The sequence below is a fragment of the Dermacentor albipictus genome, chromosome 1, assembly GCF_038994185.2.
Source record: "Dermacentor albipictus isolate Rhodes 1998 colony chromosome 1, USDA_Dalb.pri_finalv2, whole genome shotgun sequence".
Classification (NCBI taxonomy): Eukaryota; Metazoa; Arthropoda; class Arachnida; order Ixodida; family Ixodidae; genus Dermacentor; species Dermacentor albipictus.
Window position 1 is genome coordinate 464,381,925 of NC_091821.1, and position 21,444 is coordinate 464,403,368.

Sequence of the window (21,444 nt, forward strand, 5' to 3'; positions counted from 1 at the left end):
TTCTCGTCCGAGTGTGGTTGTGTTTTAAATATCTATCGCTGGGCTGTCGGAGCGTGCTAGAAGTGTGAAGACGCGGCGTAATTGTCCTTAATTTGCTTAGCTATAACGATGCGGCTGCCCTTGATTTCTGTCGAGTGCAGTTTGCTCTGATGTAAGGTAGAACTACAAAGCTGCCCATGTTACTGAATGATCTAGTGCACCTGAAGCTGCCAGAACTCCGGTATTTCCTCCACAAATTCTTGCGACTGTGTGCCGCTGTCACCAAATGCGAGCGTGTAGTCATTTGGCGGAGATTTAGCAGCACATTTTCTAGAACTATCGTTCACCGCTCTATCACGACATGGCGAAGCAGCGTGGTTCGTCCTTAGTAAAATTTTCTATGTATTGCGAATTTGGCGATAGCAATTATATGGACACAACCGGCGAAATATATCTGTCGGTGTTAAAAATTAAATTATGGCGTTTTACGTGCCAAAACCACTTTCTGATTATGAGGCACGCCGTAGTCGAGGACTCCGGAAATTTTGACCGCCTGGGGTTCATTAACGTGCACCTAAATCTAAATACTCGGGTGTTTTCGCATTTCGCCCCCATCGAAATGCGGCCGCCGTGGCCGGGATTCGATCCCGCGACCTCGTGCTCAGCAGCCCAACACCATAGCCACTGAGCAACCACGGCGGGTATCTGTCGGTGTTGCCGTGAGCTTACGTATAAAGTGCGATAAGATCCTATCCTGCTCCGTTAGCTGTGCGCATTAAAAGGAAGTGTACGAGGGCGAGCCGAGATGTATAGTGCCTGGATGGGTGCCCCAAGTATCTATAGGTGGTCACGTGATAAAACGCGCGCAAGCCGGCAAAAGGAGGCGCTGGTTTAGCACGCTTCTCCTCTGGCCGTTGCTCTAGCCCGGTCTGGCGCCACTCTCGATCTGTCTTGGAGATAATTTCCGATGGGTGCAAAGCGGGGAAGGGGGGGGGGGAGGGGAAAGGCGCTTCTATATCGCCATTTCAAGTTTCGGAGACGCTTTGAAGGACGAGGCAGCAGAAGCGTTCTGTCCGCTCTGTTCGCGCCCTTCATCACGCCGACGCTGTGGCAGCGAGTGTTCGCGGTCATTGAGTGAAATCTGTTCACGTTTGCACGTGCGCGCGTGACCCCGTGCTTGCTAATTTACGGAGTAAGCGATTGTTTACTGCAGTTTATTCAGGCGATGAAGCTACGAACCTTGGTTCGTGCAGTGGTTCATGCAGCATTGGGGGGAAACTGCTATATTTTTGTTTTTAAATTTCTGGGGGGTTCAAAAGCAGTGCTGCGTACGCTAATGTTTGTTTCTGGTCGCGGAACGCAGCGCACTGCGGTAGCCCAGTGGCTTTGGTGTTGCGCTGCTGAGCTCGAGGTCACGGGTCCAATCACAACCGCAGCAGTCGCATTCCAATGGGGGCAGAATGCGAAAACGCGCGTATATTGTGCATTCCGTGCACGTTAAATAACCCGAGCTGCTGAAAATAAATCTGCAGTTTTCCATTACCGTACGCCTCATAACAAGATCTTGATTTTGGAACCTAAATCCTCAAAATTTAACTTTATACGTAGCGCAATTACATTTACAATCGACACTGTTGAGTGCGCCTACTGAACTTGTTATCTCGTTGCTGTGCTCTCTTTAGTAGCCAATGCTATATTTTTTAGATTTACTTATGGTCAGAATCCATTGTGACAAATCCGGGTCTTCCTTAGCATAGGAAGCCAGCTATCGCTTAAGCGTGTGAGATATTAACAAACATGTTCAAGGAAAATCGATATTGAGAGTTCGATGTAATTGCAGAACATGACAAGCTTGACGAAAAAATGATACACCGCATGTCGGTAACATGTCGGTAACATCATTTCAGCATCAAACAAAACACTCGGTTTTCTAAAACGACACCTTCGTCTTGCCCCACCACATGTTAAATTGCTCGCGTATAAATCACTTATAAGACCCAAATTAGAATATGCATCCCCCATCTGGAGCCCACATCAAGCATATCTAATCACCGCATTGGAAGCTGTGCAGAATCGTGCTGCCCGATTTATTCATTCCTCATACTCATATGACGTCAGTGTTTCATCCTTGAAAGCTACATCCGGACTGTCACCCCTCTCTTTTCGTCGTCGCATTGCTAGCCTCACCTTTTATCACAAATTCTTTTATTCTCCTCTCGATCAAGCACCGTATATCGCCGCCGCATCACGAATATCCCACCGCACCAGTCATCCCCTTCAAGTTGCCCGCCCACTATCACGTACTACTACGTTTTCAGCTTCGTTATTTCTTCGAGCAGCCATGGACTGGAACGGCCTACCCCATGACATCGTCGCCATCGCTTCAACACCTGCTTTTCAAGAACGCGTAACAGATCACCTTCAATGTTAAATCACTATCGCTATTTGTTTTCCTCACTACAAATGTAATCCCACCCCTTATGTAACGCCCCCTGAAATGGGGGCCTTTAAGGAACAAAACTGAACTGAACTGATTACAACCAGGACTAGGAACCCGAGGGCCTGCCTAAAGCAGAAGACGTTATCTGGTATTTCTTCTCCTGCATTTTAATCTTTCTCTCGCCAGACTCATCTCGAATATCAGAGGAGTCGCAATCTTGCACGACGACTCTTCGCGTCCTATTAAGAGTCAAACGACCCACACACAAATGTTGACTCTTGTTTTGTGACTCTACCCGCGCGAAAATGGGTCTTCGTAAGAAAAAAGAGAGTCAAGTTGCTGTGACTCACTTTTTACTCTCTTTTTTCTTAGAGTGTAAGGCCTCACAGCTAAGTTCCCCGTAATGAAAAATTGCTTATACTATGACCTTCTTGACACCGTGGCAAAAAAAAAAATCGTGCTGGAAACTTACAGGCATTCTCTGCAGCATTCGCTCCTGGATGCGGTCAAAGTAAGTGCGCAGGAAGAGCAACGCAATATGTTAGGATGCGATGCAGCTCTCTGCCTTGAGTTTTAGGATGACGAGACAGTGTGACTCACGCTTCCTTGTGCACTTCGGGGTCTTGCATGAATATTGACAGTGTCCTATAAGAGGATCACACGTTTTATTATAATTTCTTATGATTGACCAAGTTTCTTGTGTCGCTCCTTTTTTTTCATTTTATCGTGTTCACGCTGTCACCATTAAACTGTTATTATGGCGCTGTTGTGATGCTACCGTCGTCATAAATCGTCGTCGTGCATTTGTTGTCGTACCATCGTCGTGATCTCGTGGTCATTCCATTGTCGTTATTCCAAGTTCCAGGTAATGCAGTTATCGTGACACCACCTTGCTCACGCACCCTTCGCCATGCCATTGTCATCATTTCACCGTCACGCTGTCGTTGGTTTACGATACTCACAATTTCGGAATCGTCGTCCCGTTACCGTGATGCCGTCGTCGTGATACCGCCTTCGGCTGCGCCAGAGTGTGCCTAGAAAGCCCACTAGGGCTCTAAAATCGGCTGGGAGTGTGGTAATATAAACGACAATGCTGTAAGTTATCTTTTACAGTGAAATTTGATGAAAAACGGAGAGCGTTCAGACCCCCAAGCGATTTGGCCAGCTCGAGAGCAAACATTGCTGTCTCTCCCGTAGTCGAGAGTAGATGTAAGTATGAAATGGCAATCGGCATAGGAGGTTGGTTGGAGATGATACTAGCCAATATCTTGAAATGGATGTAGTGAATGTTGGCAAAGGCTCACCCCATGTCACCACACCGCACGCTGCCATACTGTGCACTGGTCGATATGGAAGTTGCCCAGCTAGACGAAAACTGGCTGAAGGCCGCACGACAGGCAGCGGAAGACACCAGGGAAGCAGAGCGTACTGCCTAGCAAGAAAAAACACTTAATTGAATTGTGTGGTTTTACGTGGCAAAACCACAATTTGATTTTGAGGCACGCCGTAGTGGTGTACTCCGGATTAATTTTCACCATCAGGGGCTCTTTAACGTCCCCCCAGTACACTATCGAGACACGGGAATTTTTACATTTCGCCTCCACCTAAATGTAGCCGGTGCGGCCGGGATTTCAACCCGTGACATCGTGCTTAGCAGCGCAATACCATAACGCTAAGCGAAAGCTGCAGGTGAAGCGCGTGAAGGAGGCGCGGCGACATGCAGCGTGGCGCCATCTCTCGATATGAGGCAAAACTCACGCCGTCGAACTCGCGGACAGCTGGCGTTCAGCGCTCAACTCCAAAGGATGACAAATAAGTGTATAGTGCCCTGCATTTGCCTTTTGAATGTCGCTATTGGAAATGACAAATAAACTTTAGCGTACTAGAAGTTACAGCTTGAGTGATATTGTGAACAAACATAATGAAGAACTCTGAAACATTATTTTGTAACTTGTTTGGGCAGTAACTAGCCTATGTAATACTGTTCTGTACAAAGGGTTGAGACCCTGAGACAGCATTTTTCTGTTTTCACTGGCTGCCCGGATGATCTCGTTTTGTCCTCGCGAGCTTGTCCGGGTGTTCTCGTTTGAGTGCCCGGGTAACGGCTCTGGCTTTTTGTCAAGGTGACTGGAAGATGGCCGACACCGGCAGCTAAAAGCATTGGATGCTTAAAAACGTCTAGTCCACACTACACCTGCAGCTCAAAGACTCACGTTACACATTAACTGTCCTGTGAGTTTTTATCGGGTTTCCAACAAAGCGCGGTGTCTTTTAAAACCCAAGGGGCTACGATTGTTGTATCTGTTAAGGCGGTTTATCATGTAGACAACAACATGCATGGTGTACTGCCAACAGTTCCATTCGTTCCTCGCTGCACTTTGAATAATGAGAAAGCGCCAGCTCACTGTCCAGTCTTTCTTTAGCTTACGTTGGTATTTTGCACAAGTTCAGAAATTTAGCGTGGTACTGACGCGAACAACAGGAATGATGAAGTACGCATAGACGCACAGCCATCGTCATTTGCTTGCAGTGTCATATATACGTAAAAAACGGGTAAAAGATCTTTTAGCGAAGATCAAAAATATTTTGTGAAGGTTTTGTTTGTGCTGCCATGGCCACGCTTTCAGCCTTGCCACGTTCTAGCCAAGCAGAGAATTTCACATTTCTGCATTTCCGCGGTGTTATTAAGAGACTTGTGTGGACAACAGAGCTAGATTCTCAGGTGAGTAACATTGCTGCATAAACCAATGCTTCTAAACGAAGGAGTTGAAGACGCGCATTCGTCGAAGGTTATGTGCGGCAATGGGAATTTCAATAAATTACAGTTGAAAGTCCAGCGTCCGTCCGTGTCTAACGCCTTTTCCTTGTGTGCGCGTCCCCCCCCCCCCTTTGTGTTTCGCCGGTACCCCTGTTTTCATGTTCATCATGCACCAATTGGCCTAATAGCTTGCGCTAATGAACTAATACCTTTCCATGGGTTGTGCGGACACAAAGTGATAAATACATTTGCTATTTCTCCAACCTTAGGAAAGATGACCGAGTGGAAACACTTATCGCACGGGAAACTGCTCCTGCGGCGGCTACGAAAGACATGTTTGTTAACAAACCTGGAGCTTCTCTGAGAGGTGAGTGTTCCAGGATGTGTTAGCGGCGTTAAAGCATGGACGGCCAAGTAAGTCAAAGGCTTAACCTTATTGTGGTCAAGCTTTTGTGGTCAAGCGGTTAAACAAATGGTGTACAAGTAATGGCGATGCATATAATTTTGTTTGCTTTCATACTATGCAAACTGTAAATTTATATAATCATTCATATTTATCGTTCACAAAGGTCGCAACTTTGTCTTCATGCAAATTTTACCTATATGCGCAACATTGTTCGCAAGGTAGGCCGAAATACTAAGTCCACATCAGGTGGATTCGCAGCGTCAGACGTGTGCGAGCGATGTGGACGGGAGCGATTCACGATACATCTTGAGGGAAAAATTGTGATGACAGTTGCATGCGCAGCAAAATACGACATGTATCAAACAACGCTTACGGATTCTATACCTTTTGCGTAATAGTCGGATAACCTATTCAGAAGGATTGGCCAAGAACAGGCACACTCCTAGTGCCTCATACCGAATGGCTAAATGAAATGGAGTAAATAAAAAAAATATATGAAACATAACTCACCATTCTATTCCGAGATCGGTGTGCTTTAGAGATATTGACACGTGTACTTGTCTTTATCGGGCGACAAGTTTTGCCGCCGAACAAATGTTACCGCACAGCGCGGGACGCGCCTGCATGTATCCGAAGTTTCTGGAAAGTTATCGATGCTTCTATCCGCTGTCTGTTGTCGCCGAACGTTGTGTTATCCGATTTCATCGCTTGACACGAATGGTGTCGAACTTTGTAGAAGGCATGCGGGTCCCAACGATTAGTCTGGAACATTCGATGACTACTGTATAAAAGCCGACGCGCTTGACCCGCTGATCAGATTTTCTACGATCGCCGAGTGTGTTCACCGCTATCGTTGTGCTATAAGAGTAGCCTGTTTTGTGGGCACAGGTTCGCCCAATAAAAGTTAGTTTTGTCGTTCACAGTATTGCTACTGTGTTATTCAACGTCACCACCACGTGACAATATCTGTAAGCCAATGTTACATGTTTAGGTTTATGTAGGAATCCTGCAGTCGGACATGCCCATTTTGGAGGATTAGCCAAGAACGGGCACACATCTAGTGGCAAATACTGAGGGGCAAAATATTTTTTATTTATTTATAAAAGAAAAATACGAGAAAATGAACTAAATAACTAGCACCTAATTGTGCTGTTCAGCCTTGTCCTTTTCGCATTTAGAGCGCAGCTCTTAGGCGCCCGTTCTTGCGGCGAGCGTCAGCGTCGGCGTAACCCAGCGAACGAGCACAGCGAAAGATGAAAGCGAACGCTAAGCGCGGGGGGAAGGGGGCGGAAAGACGCGAGGAGGAAAGCGGGGAGGATGGTGCAGTAGCTGGAAAGCGGAGGAGGGCATGGCGAAGAGGGTGAGAATGAAAGTGGATTGCCGGCACTTCAAGACATGCGGCCAGCCTAAAAAGAAACCGCTGGCATGGGCTTACTCACTGCGCATGCGCAACTTCACCTGCGGCGTCGTCGCTGCAGGAGCATGCGTTCAGCGCGAGGCACGCGCGCACGAAACGGTAATAGTTGGCCAGACGCAAAAGTTGAGATGAGAATTGCCGACTTTCGCGCCTAGGAGCCGGTAGTGCACTACTCAGCGCCGCCGTATGCCAGCTTCTGAAAATTTGTAGCCGATATTAGCCGCCACGAAGTCAAGCCACAAGCCCGAGTCATATCTTCGACCGGAGCAAAATCGAAAATACGCGCTCTCGCGGACATGCGAGAACACGCGAAGACGTCCCGCAAAGGCAGCACAGCCCGCTACGGGCGCTTCAAGATACCGTGCGTGCTGCTGCGTACTGCGCATGCGCACCGTCGCCTCCGCGGGTTTCCTGCGTACGCAGAGCTGTTGTGGACGCCCAACTAAAGCTGTCTACTACATCGCGGATTCGAAACACCTAAGCAGCGGCAATCGAAATTCGCATTAGGGAGTATGGTAATCGTCGATGACATTTTTTTCGCTCTTTTAATTTTATTATATACCATGAACCTACTAGCACAGCAGCAAGCCTTGTAGAGTAAATCAATGATGTTCCAAAAAAAATCAAAGTTGCTCAAAAAAAGAAAAGATTTAAAATATTTGATGGAAGCTCACTTGTAAAACCTAAGGTATTTGGTTGTCAGAGGTTTGATGACAGAACAACATAGGGCTTATGATCGGACCTTCTACTGTGTATTTTAGTTTTCTTTCCTGTTCTCATTTTTTTTTCGCTTGAACAGCTTGGCTAACGTTAGCTGGGACACCTTGCATATAAACGTTACACCTGTACTACACGGGCACAGAAGGCGACATATGTTGCTAGTGCCTTAAATTTTAATGCCATTCGCGGGGTGCCGCACGGACATGCTTAGTGGCATTAAAACGTAATGCCAATCGCTTCATAGCGCGTACTTTTAACTCGCTCGGCAATATAATGCGCTTTCTCGCTCCCAGTGTCTCCATATTCTGACAATACTAAACCATTTTGTCGGGAAAGACGCTTAATATATCCTTCGCTTTGTTTTAAAAGGACCTCGTTTTTCGAGCCGTAGTGAATTCTTATAACCATCACAATTTACTTGGCCATCGAATGCATCGAAAGCTTCGGCTTCCAACAGTTTGCAGGTGGGTTCAAAATTACAATCCTGAAGCAAACTACATAAGACATGCCTGTTAATGTTTTCCCGCCATTTCTGAAACGTTTGCTGCCTAAATAACTTTTTCAAGCTGTATAACGATTGGCAAGCAATATTCACCGTTTCACTGCAGCTATCGCCTTCGCGACGATTGTTGTCGTTAAGTATGTGCGTATGGCAGAGAACGAAATGTAATGGCATTAAGAAACTTAAAGCTTTTCATTTTTAATGGCATTAACCTCGCCCGTGTGGTATCCGCAATGCCACCTGTACAACCCTTGTATGCTGACCAAGTATGCTACCTTCTGTTCTGCGCATCAAAAAAATAACTTCATATGCAGATCTCTTTTTCTTCGTTGAACAGCTTGGCTAACTACATTCAAACGGAAGGAGATATCCAGACGGCAAAGGAAAGGTCGTCGCGTACAGCTCAGACAATGTTGTTGACGTTACTCGCTCTAAACGCCATGGAACTGTCTCGTCTGTGGAAGAATCGAAAATACCACAGTATGTCCAGTAAACAACTACTGCGAAGCGTGCTGATTGGGTGTTCGAGGGAAGTCTCGCTCATACAGAACCACTCCCATTGCATAATGAGACACACCTCCGCTCAGTTCAAACGGAAGGGAAAATCCAAAAGGAAAGGGTCAGAAGAAATCTGCACCAGCTCTTCATACGCGTTATCGCATTCTTGTGTCCTTCTGAATGGTACATCTGTTCGAGCCAGTCTTGTTAAGTGCAGTTTCTTCATAGCGTGGTGTCGGATAAACGCTCTAAAATATCCCGCTAGTCAAAAAAAAAAGAGAAACACGCGAAGTAGGTTTGCTTTAGGTGGCGTTACAAGCTTAGCTATGGGCGCCACGGACTCTTCTTGGTATTCTTCGCGGTACCATCTAATATTTGACCCAAACAATTTTCTTTATTTTCGAAACGCACGTTATTTTTGAAACTTATCTTGAGCATCGCTTCAAGTAAGACAGCGAGAACATGCACCAGGTGTTTTTTAAGCTTTTTCTCTCCTTCAGTACACAATGATGTCGTCTGCATACGCATAGCAGAAGCGTCCAAGAAAAAATTGCTGTGGCTTAGGTAAGGTTAAGCCCAGGATGCGAAGCATACTAGCCTTTATTTTAGTTGTTGAACCACTGTTTAGCCTGGTGAACTGCTGTTGCTTGGCTATATTTGGTTCGGCTAGACGAAGGAACAACTCATGCATTACTGCTTCGCCTTCAAGAGTGGAACGCGACAGCGTTCCCGTCGACCCGCCAAGGCGTGTAAGACAATGGGCTACAGGGCAGCGACTACGCGCCCCGCATTGGACGCGGTGAGCGTCGAGCAAAGCAGCGTTCGGCGCGGCAACGAAATGTGCGCCTGAGCAAGAGACGCACGCCTTAGAAACAGCTCGTTTCTAAGGCAACACCGCATTCACTAGAGGCGCTTTTGTACCGCTTTGAAGCATCGTACTCGTGGCTCAGTGGTAGCGTCTCCGTCCCACACTCCGGAGACCCTGGTTCGATTCCCACCCAGCCCGTCTTGCAAGAGTTGAGCCAAAGCCACTTCTCCTCTGTCGTGACGTCACGGTGTCACGTGGTTTCATGGCGACACCGCCGCGCCTGAGGAGCTGGGTTGAGCTCTCGTAATATGCTTCGCATAAAACGTTCAGAACATCATTAGTGAGCTTCAGAAGCTACTTTTCATAAGTGAACACAATTCTTATAATTGTGAACTGGCGTCAAAAAGGCGGTGTATTTCTTGGTTTCTTCTTGGAGTGGCATTTCCTAGATGCACTTTGCACAGATCTATTCTCGAAAACCAGGTGCATTCAGATGTCTTCTCAATGACGATGTCTGTTCGGGGCATTGAGGATGGGATCAGCGGCGTCTGGCTCTTAATCGTCCTGCAGTCTGCACGTTCTGAGGCTGCCGTATTATTTTGAAGTATTGGTGATTGGTGATGCCAAAAGCAACACAGATGTGCGAATTATACCTGCGTCTAATTTGTGCTGCAGCTACTCTTTCAGCCGTGTCTTTTCTCTCGATGGATTCTAGGGCTTTTTCCGTACTTTAGTAGTATCATGTAATTCAAAGTATACTTCGAACTTGGTGGTTCCAGGAGGATAGCCTCCCATGCGAAACAATTCTAGATAGATTGGCTACTGGGTCTCTTTTTGGGCTAGCGAGTAAATGTTGCAACAGGCACATATCTTTAGTTATCTTCATTGGAGCTTACAGACACAGCGCCGTCCCACTGAATGTTTAGTCTGAACGATTTTATATTTGGACGAGTGAGAAGAAAGTCATATTGGACGCCTTCTACCACCAAAGCAACAACTTCCATGCAATGCGACTAGTATTTTAGCCTTAAGCTCGTCCATTTATAATGCCTCGTTTTCACGACCACCGTATCCTCGTTCAAGGACTCGTATGCCTGAGCATATTTCTTCTCTATTTGCTTTGTTTCTCTTTAGTATTGATATTGGCGTTGATGTTGAGCTCGCAGCGCCTGTTCATTCAGTTCGCATTCTATGGGGAGGAAACGTGAAAACGTTAGTAGCATGGCCTCCTTTACAGTCTGAGGTAGACATAGGGATTCCGGCTGTGTTTGTGGCTCTGTCTTGTTCAACAATGCCGGTGATTGCAAGGGATCATAGGGTTCTGAGTCGGTCATTCGAAGTCTAGTAGTTACACTTTCTGTTAGTTGGGGTGGCATCACGTCCAGGATTCTGGAATGAGAATGTGACTATCCCTGAAGGTCTCGACAAGTCTTGCAGGTTCGCTCAGACTACTAGTGAGGAAAAGTTTATAGCAGCTCTAGTAGTGCTTTGAGAGTTTCGAGCCCTTCTATTTGGGAATGTAGTTACAAATTTCTGGGCAAGAAAATACGAGCGCTAAGACATGATCCTAATGGCACCTCTGATTCAGCAAGTCGAATAAATCGTTGCTTCTGAGGAAACTATTAAATTGGGGAACTAGACCTGAAACGTTAAAACTGCACATGCTCCCTTCGTTCCAGATAATTTCTCCTGATTGTAGACAGGAAGATGAATTTCCACGTACACTAGGTTCGCAAACACGCCTTGGTAAGTGCAATTCACGCCATTTTCTTCCCTACACTATTGAGAATTCGTTCCATTTTTGCTACACCTTCATGATCGGTCAGCCATACATTCTATTTTGCTGCTCCTTCATGTAAAGTGACCCATTCTTCTGGGCCATCAGAAGACCTGTCAAACGTTTCTGGTCATCAGCTTTCAATTGGGTGCTCCCTCCTAGGTTGGAAGGTGGAAAGGAGCTTGCGTCATTGTGTTCTATTCCGAAAGTTGTTGCTGTGTTGCGTCGCAACTGATGGCCTGAAGAATTGTCGATCTCTCGCCGTACGGCGCTCCATGTTCGAACAGTCGCTGAGTACCAGCTGGCAGCAGGTTGAGTACGAGCATAGGGCTACTCAGTTATGTATTTTCGCAGAACTTCGTTTAACAAGTTCCGCGGGAGACACGACAGCCTGATCCAGAACAAGATCTAGGAGCTAACCGTTGTCGTGTCCACAAGGAGGTCGACTGAAGAATAATCTTGGATTTGATAGCTCTTGCACACCACTCGGACGTTGCAACTTTGCACGAAAAAGGTCACCCATATTCGTTCACTCGTCAGCTGCGCCAAATAATGCAATTAGGCCGCAGACATATAATAAATGAAGCAATGGTCATGTCACCACTGCAATTTTTTTTATTCTTCTCTTTTATCTTGCTCTTCATTCTCTCCCCTCTCCAGCTGGCGCTCTTGAGGTGAACGTCTTCTTCAGCTTTGGCTTGATTCAAGTTGTAGGAATCAAATTCAGTCACCGGAAGGAGGTAGTTTTGGGCATGTTGCACCCAGTGGAAATTGCAGCCTGTTCTAAGTACAGGTGACCGCTGGTGTAAGGGATACCCTCAACCCGAAGCCTGCTAAGCACCATTTCCTTCACGCTAGGATGGTGGCTGGAGACGGAGCCAATATACGCGGGAATGAAAGCGCGTGTATCCAGCCAGGGAGAATTTCCACGGACGCCGAGCACAGTTCGTGCCGTGCTGTTTGTATCATCGCGGGACAATTTCGGATAGTGCACCTAAGTTTAGGGGTGAGGAATAACTAGGTGCTGGGCATGATAGCTGAGCAATAAGACCAAATTAGATGACAGGAATTTCTTAGGCACTTTATCATAGAAGTGGGCCTATTTTCACTGTTCTGAGATACGGCGCTAAAATGATTACTTTTCATTTGTGCGTGGTGCGCAGGTGGACTGTCGGTTGCTGTCCCGGGAGAACTTCGCGGTTATGAGGAACTCGTCAGGAATTACGGCAACAAGACCTTCGGGGAACATTTTGAATACTCTATAAAGCTTGCCAGGGAAGGCATAAAAGTTACAAATTATTTAGCCGCGGCCATAAAATTTGAGTACAAGTACCTCAAGGAAACCCCAGCCTTAAAGTAAGTATCTTCGGTATTCTAATTTCTGCTTTAGCTCAGATTCGCTGATGGGAAATCGTGAATGCTTGAAAGGTGGGGAAGAAATAGATGCCCATTCCCTGCCTTCTTTGTAGATAGATGAATAAATTTCGGGAACACTAAGCCTGAGAGAGACATAATTTGGCAAATTAAAAATAAACATATGAGAGTATTTGGAATCATAACGTAAAGAAGTAAATACGCGTTCCCCCGAGCCCAAACATGAACAAAACGTTACTGTTACACCAGTGAAATTCTAGGTAAATTTTTTTCTAAAATAATATTTTTGCTGCTTCTGAATAGCGTCAGAAATGGCCATTTTTTTTCAAGGATTACTGACCTAATATTTCCGACGTTTTATTTTTAGCTTTAAATAAATTTCAACGACCCCTGAACTCTAAAAAATATCTGGAAGACCTCAGAGCGTCCTAAATAATTTGCTCTAAAAGCCGTCATACAACCAGTCTAGATTTCCTTTATCGGGAAGTGTCGGGACAACATGGCACACTGGATGCTCACGTGGTGCCAAGCAGCGCTTTTTCCCTCGCTCCAGCTCCTCGGTCGTCCTGTGGGCAACTGCTGCGCAACGAGCACCAGCACGCATATACAGAGTGACACACAGCGGGTGACACAGCATCCGCATGTTCTGCTCGCACGGGACCAACTTCTGTGTCATATAGAGTTTCCTGCAACTATATGCTGTGGCGTGTCTCCTACAGAGAAAGCAAACATGAAGCTGGTTGTAGAAAAACTATTTGAGTGAATGATTCTGGTTTTGACAGAAGTTTATCCAATGTTCCGGGGCTGTTGTGTATCGAGTGCCACTCTCATGTATAGCCAAATGCACGTCGGGCAAAGCAAGAGATGCTTGAAGGGCATGGAAACAGAGCATGCTCATAAAGTTTTGAGAGCTGTGAGCGGAGAGCTTGCATTCATTACAGACTTTTGGTGGAGCGTAAGACGCGTGCGTTAGCGTGCGACGCAACGCTAACGCTAAGGAATTCTGCATTGCGCAGCGAAAACTAGTCTTAGCATAGCGAAGAGCAGCAAAACGCTAACGCAAACGTATACTGCGCCATCTAGACCTAAAAACACGAAGTATGCTGGCAAATCACCCCCCTACGAAAAGTCGAGCTAATTCAATGCCGAATGGTGAAGTGTATCACTAAGTCAAGCGAATGAGTGAAAGACAGGCTTTGGCGCCCTCTCTACGCGGTTACAGGAAACGTCAGCAAACTCTCTCTCGTTAAGCACCACTACTTGAGAACGTATATATCTCGGAACCAATGCCCATTTGTTACCAGTAGGCCGCTGTCGAAGCATCATGATCACAAATTTCAACCAAATTTAAAGCACTAGTGGGGAATGAATGAACCGAGCAGTGCAGGACAACATTTCGACAGATCCGAAGGGGGCAGCTCTCGCTTGGACTTGCGCCGCCATGTTGCCGTACGTAAGGCTCACCCCTTGCTTGCGTTAGCGTTCACCGCTCCAGCATCGCCCCAGCATCGTTTACGTACAGCGCATGCGCAGTGTGGGACACTCAACGCCAACGCTAACTCACTGCGTTTGCAGCTGCACGATGTACTGAAGCAGCATATTGTCGTGATTGCGGTTGCCGGTCACTGTTTGAAAAATGCACTATCGTCAGCAAAGAGCGCAGGCCGAATCATGCGTCAGATAATAGAAACCTCCAAAATTGCGCACGTGAGCAGTATGTGTCTAAGAATGCCTTAGGTTTCCTTGAAGCAGAAATAAATTCATTTCCGCATGTCTTGATGAAGTTTATGCAGCCTTGTCCTGTCAATCTTTCTGCTGTACCATGCGGCGCCAGGGGATCGCGTGATATGACACGGTATAGGCGGTGATGGGCAATCAGGCTTTTCTTCACTGTCTGTGCTTGCTATTTCCATATTAAATAAAAAAATTATGGGTTTTTACGTGCCAAAACCACTTTCTGATTATGACGTCCGCCATAGTGGAAGACTCCGGGAATCTCGAACCCCTGGGGTACTTTAACCTGCACCTAAGTCTAAGTACACAGGTGTTTTCGTATTTCGCCTCCATTGTAATGCGGCAGCCGTGGCAGGGATTCGATCTCGCGACATGGTGCTTAGCAGCCTCTGTTCCCGTATTCCACGGGCCTTCTTTTTTTAAAACCTTAGAGCGCTTCCCAGAACGTTCTCCTTCCCGTGTTGACACTTTTGATGAGACCACCACGGCCTAATAATTGTTATTCGTTTGAGTAAAACAAATTTTCTTTCTGTTCAACTCAGGGACTTGTACTCCAAAAGGGGCACTGACAATCCTCTCACCGAAGGAGACACGCTGAGAAATCCTGACCTTGCAAAGACTTACAAGGAACTAATGGACAAGGGTGTCGACTACTTTTATAAAGGAGCTTTGGCAGAAAAGATCGTACAAGCGGTCAGTAATTCAAGTGAGTGGACGCTTCATCGTGATTTCCGCAGCGCTCTGTGGCGATATATTACTTAATGCACTGCTTTGTCTCCTTTATGAACACAACAGTTAAGGAAACATTCGAACAGTACTTTTCCCAAGATTGCAAAACTGTCGAATAAACTAGAAAGCAAGTAGTCATTTCATTAGTATTGCTAGCGGGGCTACACTGGCTGAAGATAAATCTTATTGCTGAGAAGAAACGAAAAAAAGAAGAGCCTAGTCCTACTAATCTACGGAGGAAACCCGCGCTAACGTTACCAATCTCATAAAAAGATGCACAAATGCTTTGTTTCTCTGTCAAATCAATGTTTTATCAAATATCTCAAAGTTACCTATATCCTAGTGACTTAAATAGTCATCTGCACTAACCATAATTTGGGATGGATAGCACGCAGCTACTCAACCGAACCCCATGGCAGTCGGCTATTATTTTCTGAAGCACCTAGTTACTCCTTTTGAATTGTGAACACGAAAGCACTAACGTCCATTTGAACGCCCCTGAGCGATTCTTCTAGGTTTGCGCTGCGAGTAATTTTTGCGTTTATGTTCGTTCCGGCCGCCATGAATAAGAATAGCGATGTGGGCGAGTTAGTTTAAGTCCATGGTGCAAAATTTTACAGCATGAAGCACTGAAGTGCAGAAAACAACGTGAAGAAAGCAATCCTTCGTCCTTTCTGACCTTTCCTTCCGCACTTACGTGCCGCGCTCTGCAAAAATTTAACACTTTCGCCCTTAATGTATTGGGAGAGTTGGCAACGATGGTGGATTTTGCTGCTTGCCTCTTTGCTCGTTTTGCTGCGTTCTCCCACTCACTTGTTTCGTCTGCGGTGCGCCGGCGTGGACGGTCACGTTGCGCTACTGCCAAGGTTGCGGCCGCCGGTGATGTATACATGCTTCAGACAACACGGATAGCGGTACGCGTTGCCTGAGCCCGCAAGCTCGAGCCAGCGTCACGAGTGCGCGCTTCCGAATTTCGAACCATGCAAACCCAGCCACGAAAACCTTCTCTATAGCGCAAAGAAGTTACTGAACTAACTGAATTTCTCAATGTAATATACTTCAGAATAATCGAGGAGTAAGATTTACCCACAACCTGCAGACATGATGGCGTTGATTTGTGATATGAAAATACGAGAAAACATAATTCTGTTACGCGGAGTTGGAAAGCACAAGACCTTTTTTTCCAACGAGGGTGGCGATGTGTGCTTGTTGGTCGGTCATCATTGAAAGTTATCTGTATAGTGCAACAAAACAAGGGCACAAGAAGAAACCAAGAGAAGACAAGCGCTAACTATCAATAACGAAAATTGTACTTCCGGGATCGGTCATAATTATACCCCCAAACAACCGCGTGCACACTTTGATATCAACCATGAGGACGCACTTACGTACATGACGGTATTAAAAATTAAATTATGGGGTTTTACCTGCCAAAACCACTCTCTGATTATGAGGGATGCCGTAGTGGATGGCTCCGGAAATTTCGACCACCTGGGGTTCTTTAACGTGCACCTAAATCTAAGCACACGGGTGTTTTCGCATTTCGCCCCCATCGAAATGCAGCCGCCGTGGCCAGGATTCGATCCCGCGATCTCGTGCTCAGCAGTCCAACACCACAGCCACTGAGCAGCCACGGCGGGTACATCGTTATGTTTACCGGGAAACGCTGGCGGCGAACGCTATAAGCAAAGGCCAGCTTTCTGGTAGAAAAAATGGCTGTGGCTTAGCTAAGCTGAAGCCCAGGATGCGAAGCATACTAGCCTATATTTTAGTTGTTGAACCACTGTTTAGCCTGGTGAACTGCTGTTGCTTGACTATATTTGGTTCAGCTAGACGAAGAAACAACTCATGCGTTAGCGGGAGGAACGGGAGTTAGGCCGCAGCAGCGGCAGTGCGACCACAGGCGAACGCAAGAGTTGAGCCCGGCTTGCAGCTGTTGTGACGTCAGTGCCCTAGAGGGAGGAGCTGGAGTTAGGCCGCAGTACCATCTGTGCGACCGCAGGCGAGCGCACGAGCTGAGACCCGGCTATGCAGATACGCGGCCGCAAGCGAGCGCACGAGTTGAGCCTCCGCGTTTGCAGCTGTTATGACGTCATATGGTAGCTACGCGGCCACGCGCGACGCAGCAAGGAAGAGCGTGGTTGTGCGGCTAGTATGCTTCGCATAAAACGGCTTCTTGCATGGGCCGCGATGCGGCGGTGGCGAGCGCGCTGTCTAGGTGTAGCAAGCAACCGGGCGCACAGCTTCATGGCCTTTGAGATTTGCGCGCGCCGGCACGCGGAAATCTCGGAGGCCATGGCCGTTGTATGAATGGTACAAACGTTGGAAAAGGTATCTGTATAGGGCAACAAAACAAGGACATAAGAAACGAAGACAAGACAAGCACTAACTATCAACAAGGAAAGTTACTTCCAGGATCTGTCATACTTATACCCCCAAACAACCACGTGCACAATATGATATCAACAATCCGAATGCACTTACGTACATGACGGTATGAAAACAGTCTAAAACCGATACAACAGTAAAACACAAGAAAATCTAAATGAAATATGGAAAATGCAGTTCAGCCTTTGCGCCATGAGCAAATAATCGAACTCTCTCGCGAACAATGACAGGGACGCTCTGGTGATGCATTGGTCAGCGGCCGGGAGGGTCTGCTCCGTTTCTATTATTAGTCTTACGCATTCACCCTTATCCCTGTTTATAATAGTGGTATATTCTAGAAGTGGGCGACATGGCCGACATGGACACGCTTTAGAATGGAAATCAAGGAAACCGTCGCCTGATAGACTGTGACACTTATTTCGGTGCTCTCTCAACTGCTCGTTGATGAATCTTCCGGTTTGGCCTGTGTAGCATTTACCACATGAAAGCGCAATGCGATAGACCACCCCCACCGCGCATCCTACTAACGGATCTTTGTGATTCTTATCACACACCAACACTTTTGTCCTCATTGGGTTTGTGGTTTTGCATAAGGTACCCAGCTTATTTGGAGCTGAAGAAACAACCCGTACGTTGGCGCGACTTCCAATTTTTTTCAGGCTACGTGATACCTGGTGTACGTACGGAATCACAGCGGTTTTCACCTGCTCACGACTGCTAGCCCTGGCAATCTCACCGGGGCAATCTCTGGAGTGGTCCTGTTTTAGCAAGCTCTCCGCCACCGACACATGGTTAGGATAACCAGTCTCCTTAAGACGCGCAGGCAGCTGCAGGAGACTGGTTTTTATTAGGTGTAGGCATGATTTTCTAAGCGAGTTTTTGAAACACATGTTAGTTATGCCCCTCTTCACGGGGAGAGAGTTGGATTATTTGCGCATGGCATAAAGGCTGAACTGCATTTCCCTTATGTCATTTAGACTACCTTGTATTTTCCTGGTCTGTCGGTTTTAGATTGTTTTCATACCGTCATGTACGCAAGTGCATTCGCATGGTTGACATAATAGTGTGCACGTGGTTGTTTGGGGGTATAAGTATGACCGACCCTGGAAGTAACTTTCGTTGTTGATAGTTAGCGCTTGTCTTCGTCTTCGTTTCTTCTTGTGTCTTTGTTTTGTTGCCCTATACTGATACCTTTTCCAACGTTTCTACCATTCATAGAACGGCCATGGCCTGCGAGATTTCCGCGTGGCAGCGCGCGCAAATCTCAAAGGCCATAAAGCTGTGAGCCCGGTTCCTTGCAACACCTACACATGGCGTTCGCCTCCGCCGCATCGCGGCCCATGCAAGAGGCCGTTTTTCTACCAGAAAGCTCGCCTTTGTGTATAGCGTTCACCGCCAGCGTTTCCCAGTAAACATTACGGTTACATAAGCTGCAGTTTCCGGGAAGCGTGAGAACCAGTCGGAGATCTTTGAATGCTATCGCCTGCCATTCTTAAAGGCGAAGCTTAAGGATCCTCCAAATTTTGCCTCAATGAGACATTTGACGAATTTACATCAAAAGTTTCCCAAAACTTCAGTCTCCAAACAATATGCCCCCATGAGGAGTTTCTATTATTTTTTAAGCGATTGAATGACATGATGTGAGTATACAAATTAGGCTGTGAGTTTCTGTTTTTATAGCAACCACATTCGGTTTTAAAGCAAGAAGCCTCAATTGAAATTTCTTAGGTAGCCATCCCGCTACCCCATACGGCTTGCCCTTTGAAAAAACACGCCGTTGTTACTTGTGCTGAGCTGCTAAGCACGAGGTCGTGGGATCGAACCGCGGCCACGGCGGCCGCATATCGATGGGGGCGAAATGCGAAAACATCCGTGTACTGAAATTTAGGTGCACGTTAAAGAATCCCAGGTAGTCGAATTTCCAGAGTCCCCAGTACGGTGTGCCTTGTGTTTATATCGGGTGTTTGGCACATAGAACCCCACAATTTTTTTGCCCTCTAAAATAATATCACTTTTTTCCCAGTATATCGGCCAACTCTGCACATGTAGGCCGCGTGAACATAGAGGAGCAATACACAAAAAAAAGAGAACTGGCAAAATCAGTTGCAAAAAAAAGAAAAGCTTTCAAAGAGGTAATAAACAAAGCAGTGAGCTGCAGGTGTAAAAGGGCATACAAGTCCGTGTCTTGCTAGCTGCAAGTGCTGCTGCTAAATGAAGGCCGGAGACGAGCTTGCGTTTCTCAATACGAAAAAGAGAACCCCCCTCCCCCTGCCAAAAAAAAGAAAAAAACAAGGAAAAGAGAAAAGTATTACTGTCATTTAGGACAAAAAGTACTTAGTTTCCGTCAAAGTAATGCAGTTGCCCAACCATTTATCCTAATGGTCGAAAGAACTACGGAACTCCTCAAGCTCAATGCTGTTGAGTGGCCTCTGCTGTGCTCACCTCGTGGACAGTGGTAAATCTCCTTACTTTTCTAAATTGTATTCTGTAAAGATGCGGGATCGAATCCCGGCCACGGCGGCCGCATTGCGATGGGGGCGAAATGCGAAAACACCCGTGTGCTTAGATTTAGGTGCACGTTAAAGAACCCCAGGTGGTCAAAATTTCCGGAGTCCTCCACTGCGGCGTGCCTCATAATCAGAAAGTGGTTTTGGCACGTAAAACCCCAAATATTATTATTATTATTATTATTCTGTAAAGATAAAAACAATATCACACGGAGCTCGATCTCATGGATATTGACACGTGTACTTATCTTTATCGGGCGACCACGTTTGGCCGCCTAACAAATCTTATCGCGAAGCGCAGGACTCGCCTGCATGTAAAAGAAGTTTCTGGAATGTTATCGATGGTTCCGTCCACTGTCTTTCACTGCAACTTGTGTAGTCTGATTGCATGTATGCGCGACGCGAATAGTGTAGAACTTTGTGGAAGGCACGCGGGTCCCATCGGTTACTCTGGAACATTCGACGACTGATCTTTAAAAGCCGACGCGCTTGACCCGCTGATCAGATTTTCGACGATCGCCGAGCGTGTTCGCCATTGTCGTTGTGCTATAAGTGTATAGCCTGTTTTGTGGGCACAGGGTCGCCCAATAAAAGTTAGTTTTGTCGTTCACAGTATTGCTACTGTGTTCTTTGACGTCATGACCACGTGACATCTGGTGGAGGTGCTAGTGCGTTCATGTACCGAACGCCCCCGCAAAGCCGCGATCCAAGCCCGAAGCCCGAGGACAAAACCGGCATCGCCCAACACCAGCGTGCTAGCCGCAGACTGCAAGGACTGCCCCCTGAGCACGGACTTCTACCTGAGACAACAAAGAAGATCGCGGTCAAGACAACCCCAATGGCTGCCCCACCGTCCCCCGTTACCCAACAACCTCGGGACCCACCGACCTTCCATGGAGCAGCGACTGAAGACCCGGAATCCTGGCTGGAGACCTACGAGCGAATCGCGACATTCAACAACTGGGACTCCGACGACAAGCTGCGGCATGTCTACTTCGCCTTAGAAGACGCCGCCAGAAGGTGGTTTGAGAACAGGGAGTCGACCTTGACTACGCGGGACCTGTTCCGTAGCGGCTTCTTGCGCACCTTTACAAGTGTCGTGCGCAAGGAAAGGGCCGAAGCTATGCTGGACGCCCGAGTGCAGCTGCGAAACGAGAACGTTGCCATCTTTGCGGAAGAAATGAGCCGTCTGTTCCGCCACGCCGACCCGGATATGGCCGAGGAAAAGACAATTCGCCTACTCATGCGTGGTGTTAAGAAATAACTTTTCGGCGCAATGGTATGAAGCCCACCGACGACCGTAGCAGAGTTCCTTCGCGAGGCCACCGGCATTGAGAAGACACTCGAAATGCGGAACCGGCAATTCAACCGCCGCACGAACTGTACAAACTATGCAGGAATTCAATC

The 21,444-nt window shown here is 47.0% G+C and overlaps 1 protein-coding gene across 4 annotated transcripts in view; it reads left to right on the top strand.

Annotated features, from left to right (window-relative positions):
- Positions 1–21,444, top strand: part of LOC135905628 (scoloptoxin SSD14-like) — a 129,286-nt gene that overhangs the window by 39,935 nt on the left and 67,907 nt on the right. For all 4 annotated transcript variants that reach the window (XM_065436584.1, XM_065436585.1, XM_065436586.1 and 1 more), the window contains 3 exons: positions 5,447–5,544; positions 12,469–12,661; positions 14,956–15,119. In XM_065436584.1, coding sequence (XP_065292656.1) covers positions 5,447–5,544; positions 12,469–12,661; positions 14,956–15,119 — 455 coding nt within the window. The remainder of the gene's footprint in view (positions 1–5,446; positions 5,545–12,468; positions 12,662–14,955; positions 15,120–21,444) is intronic.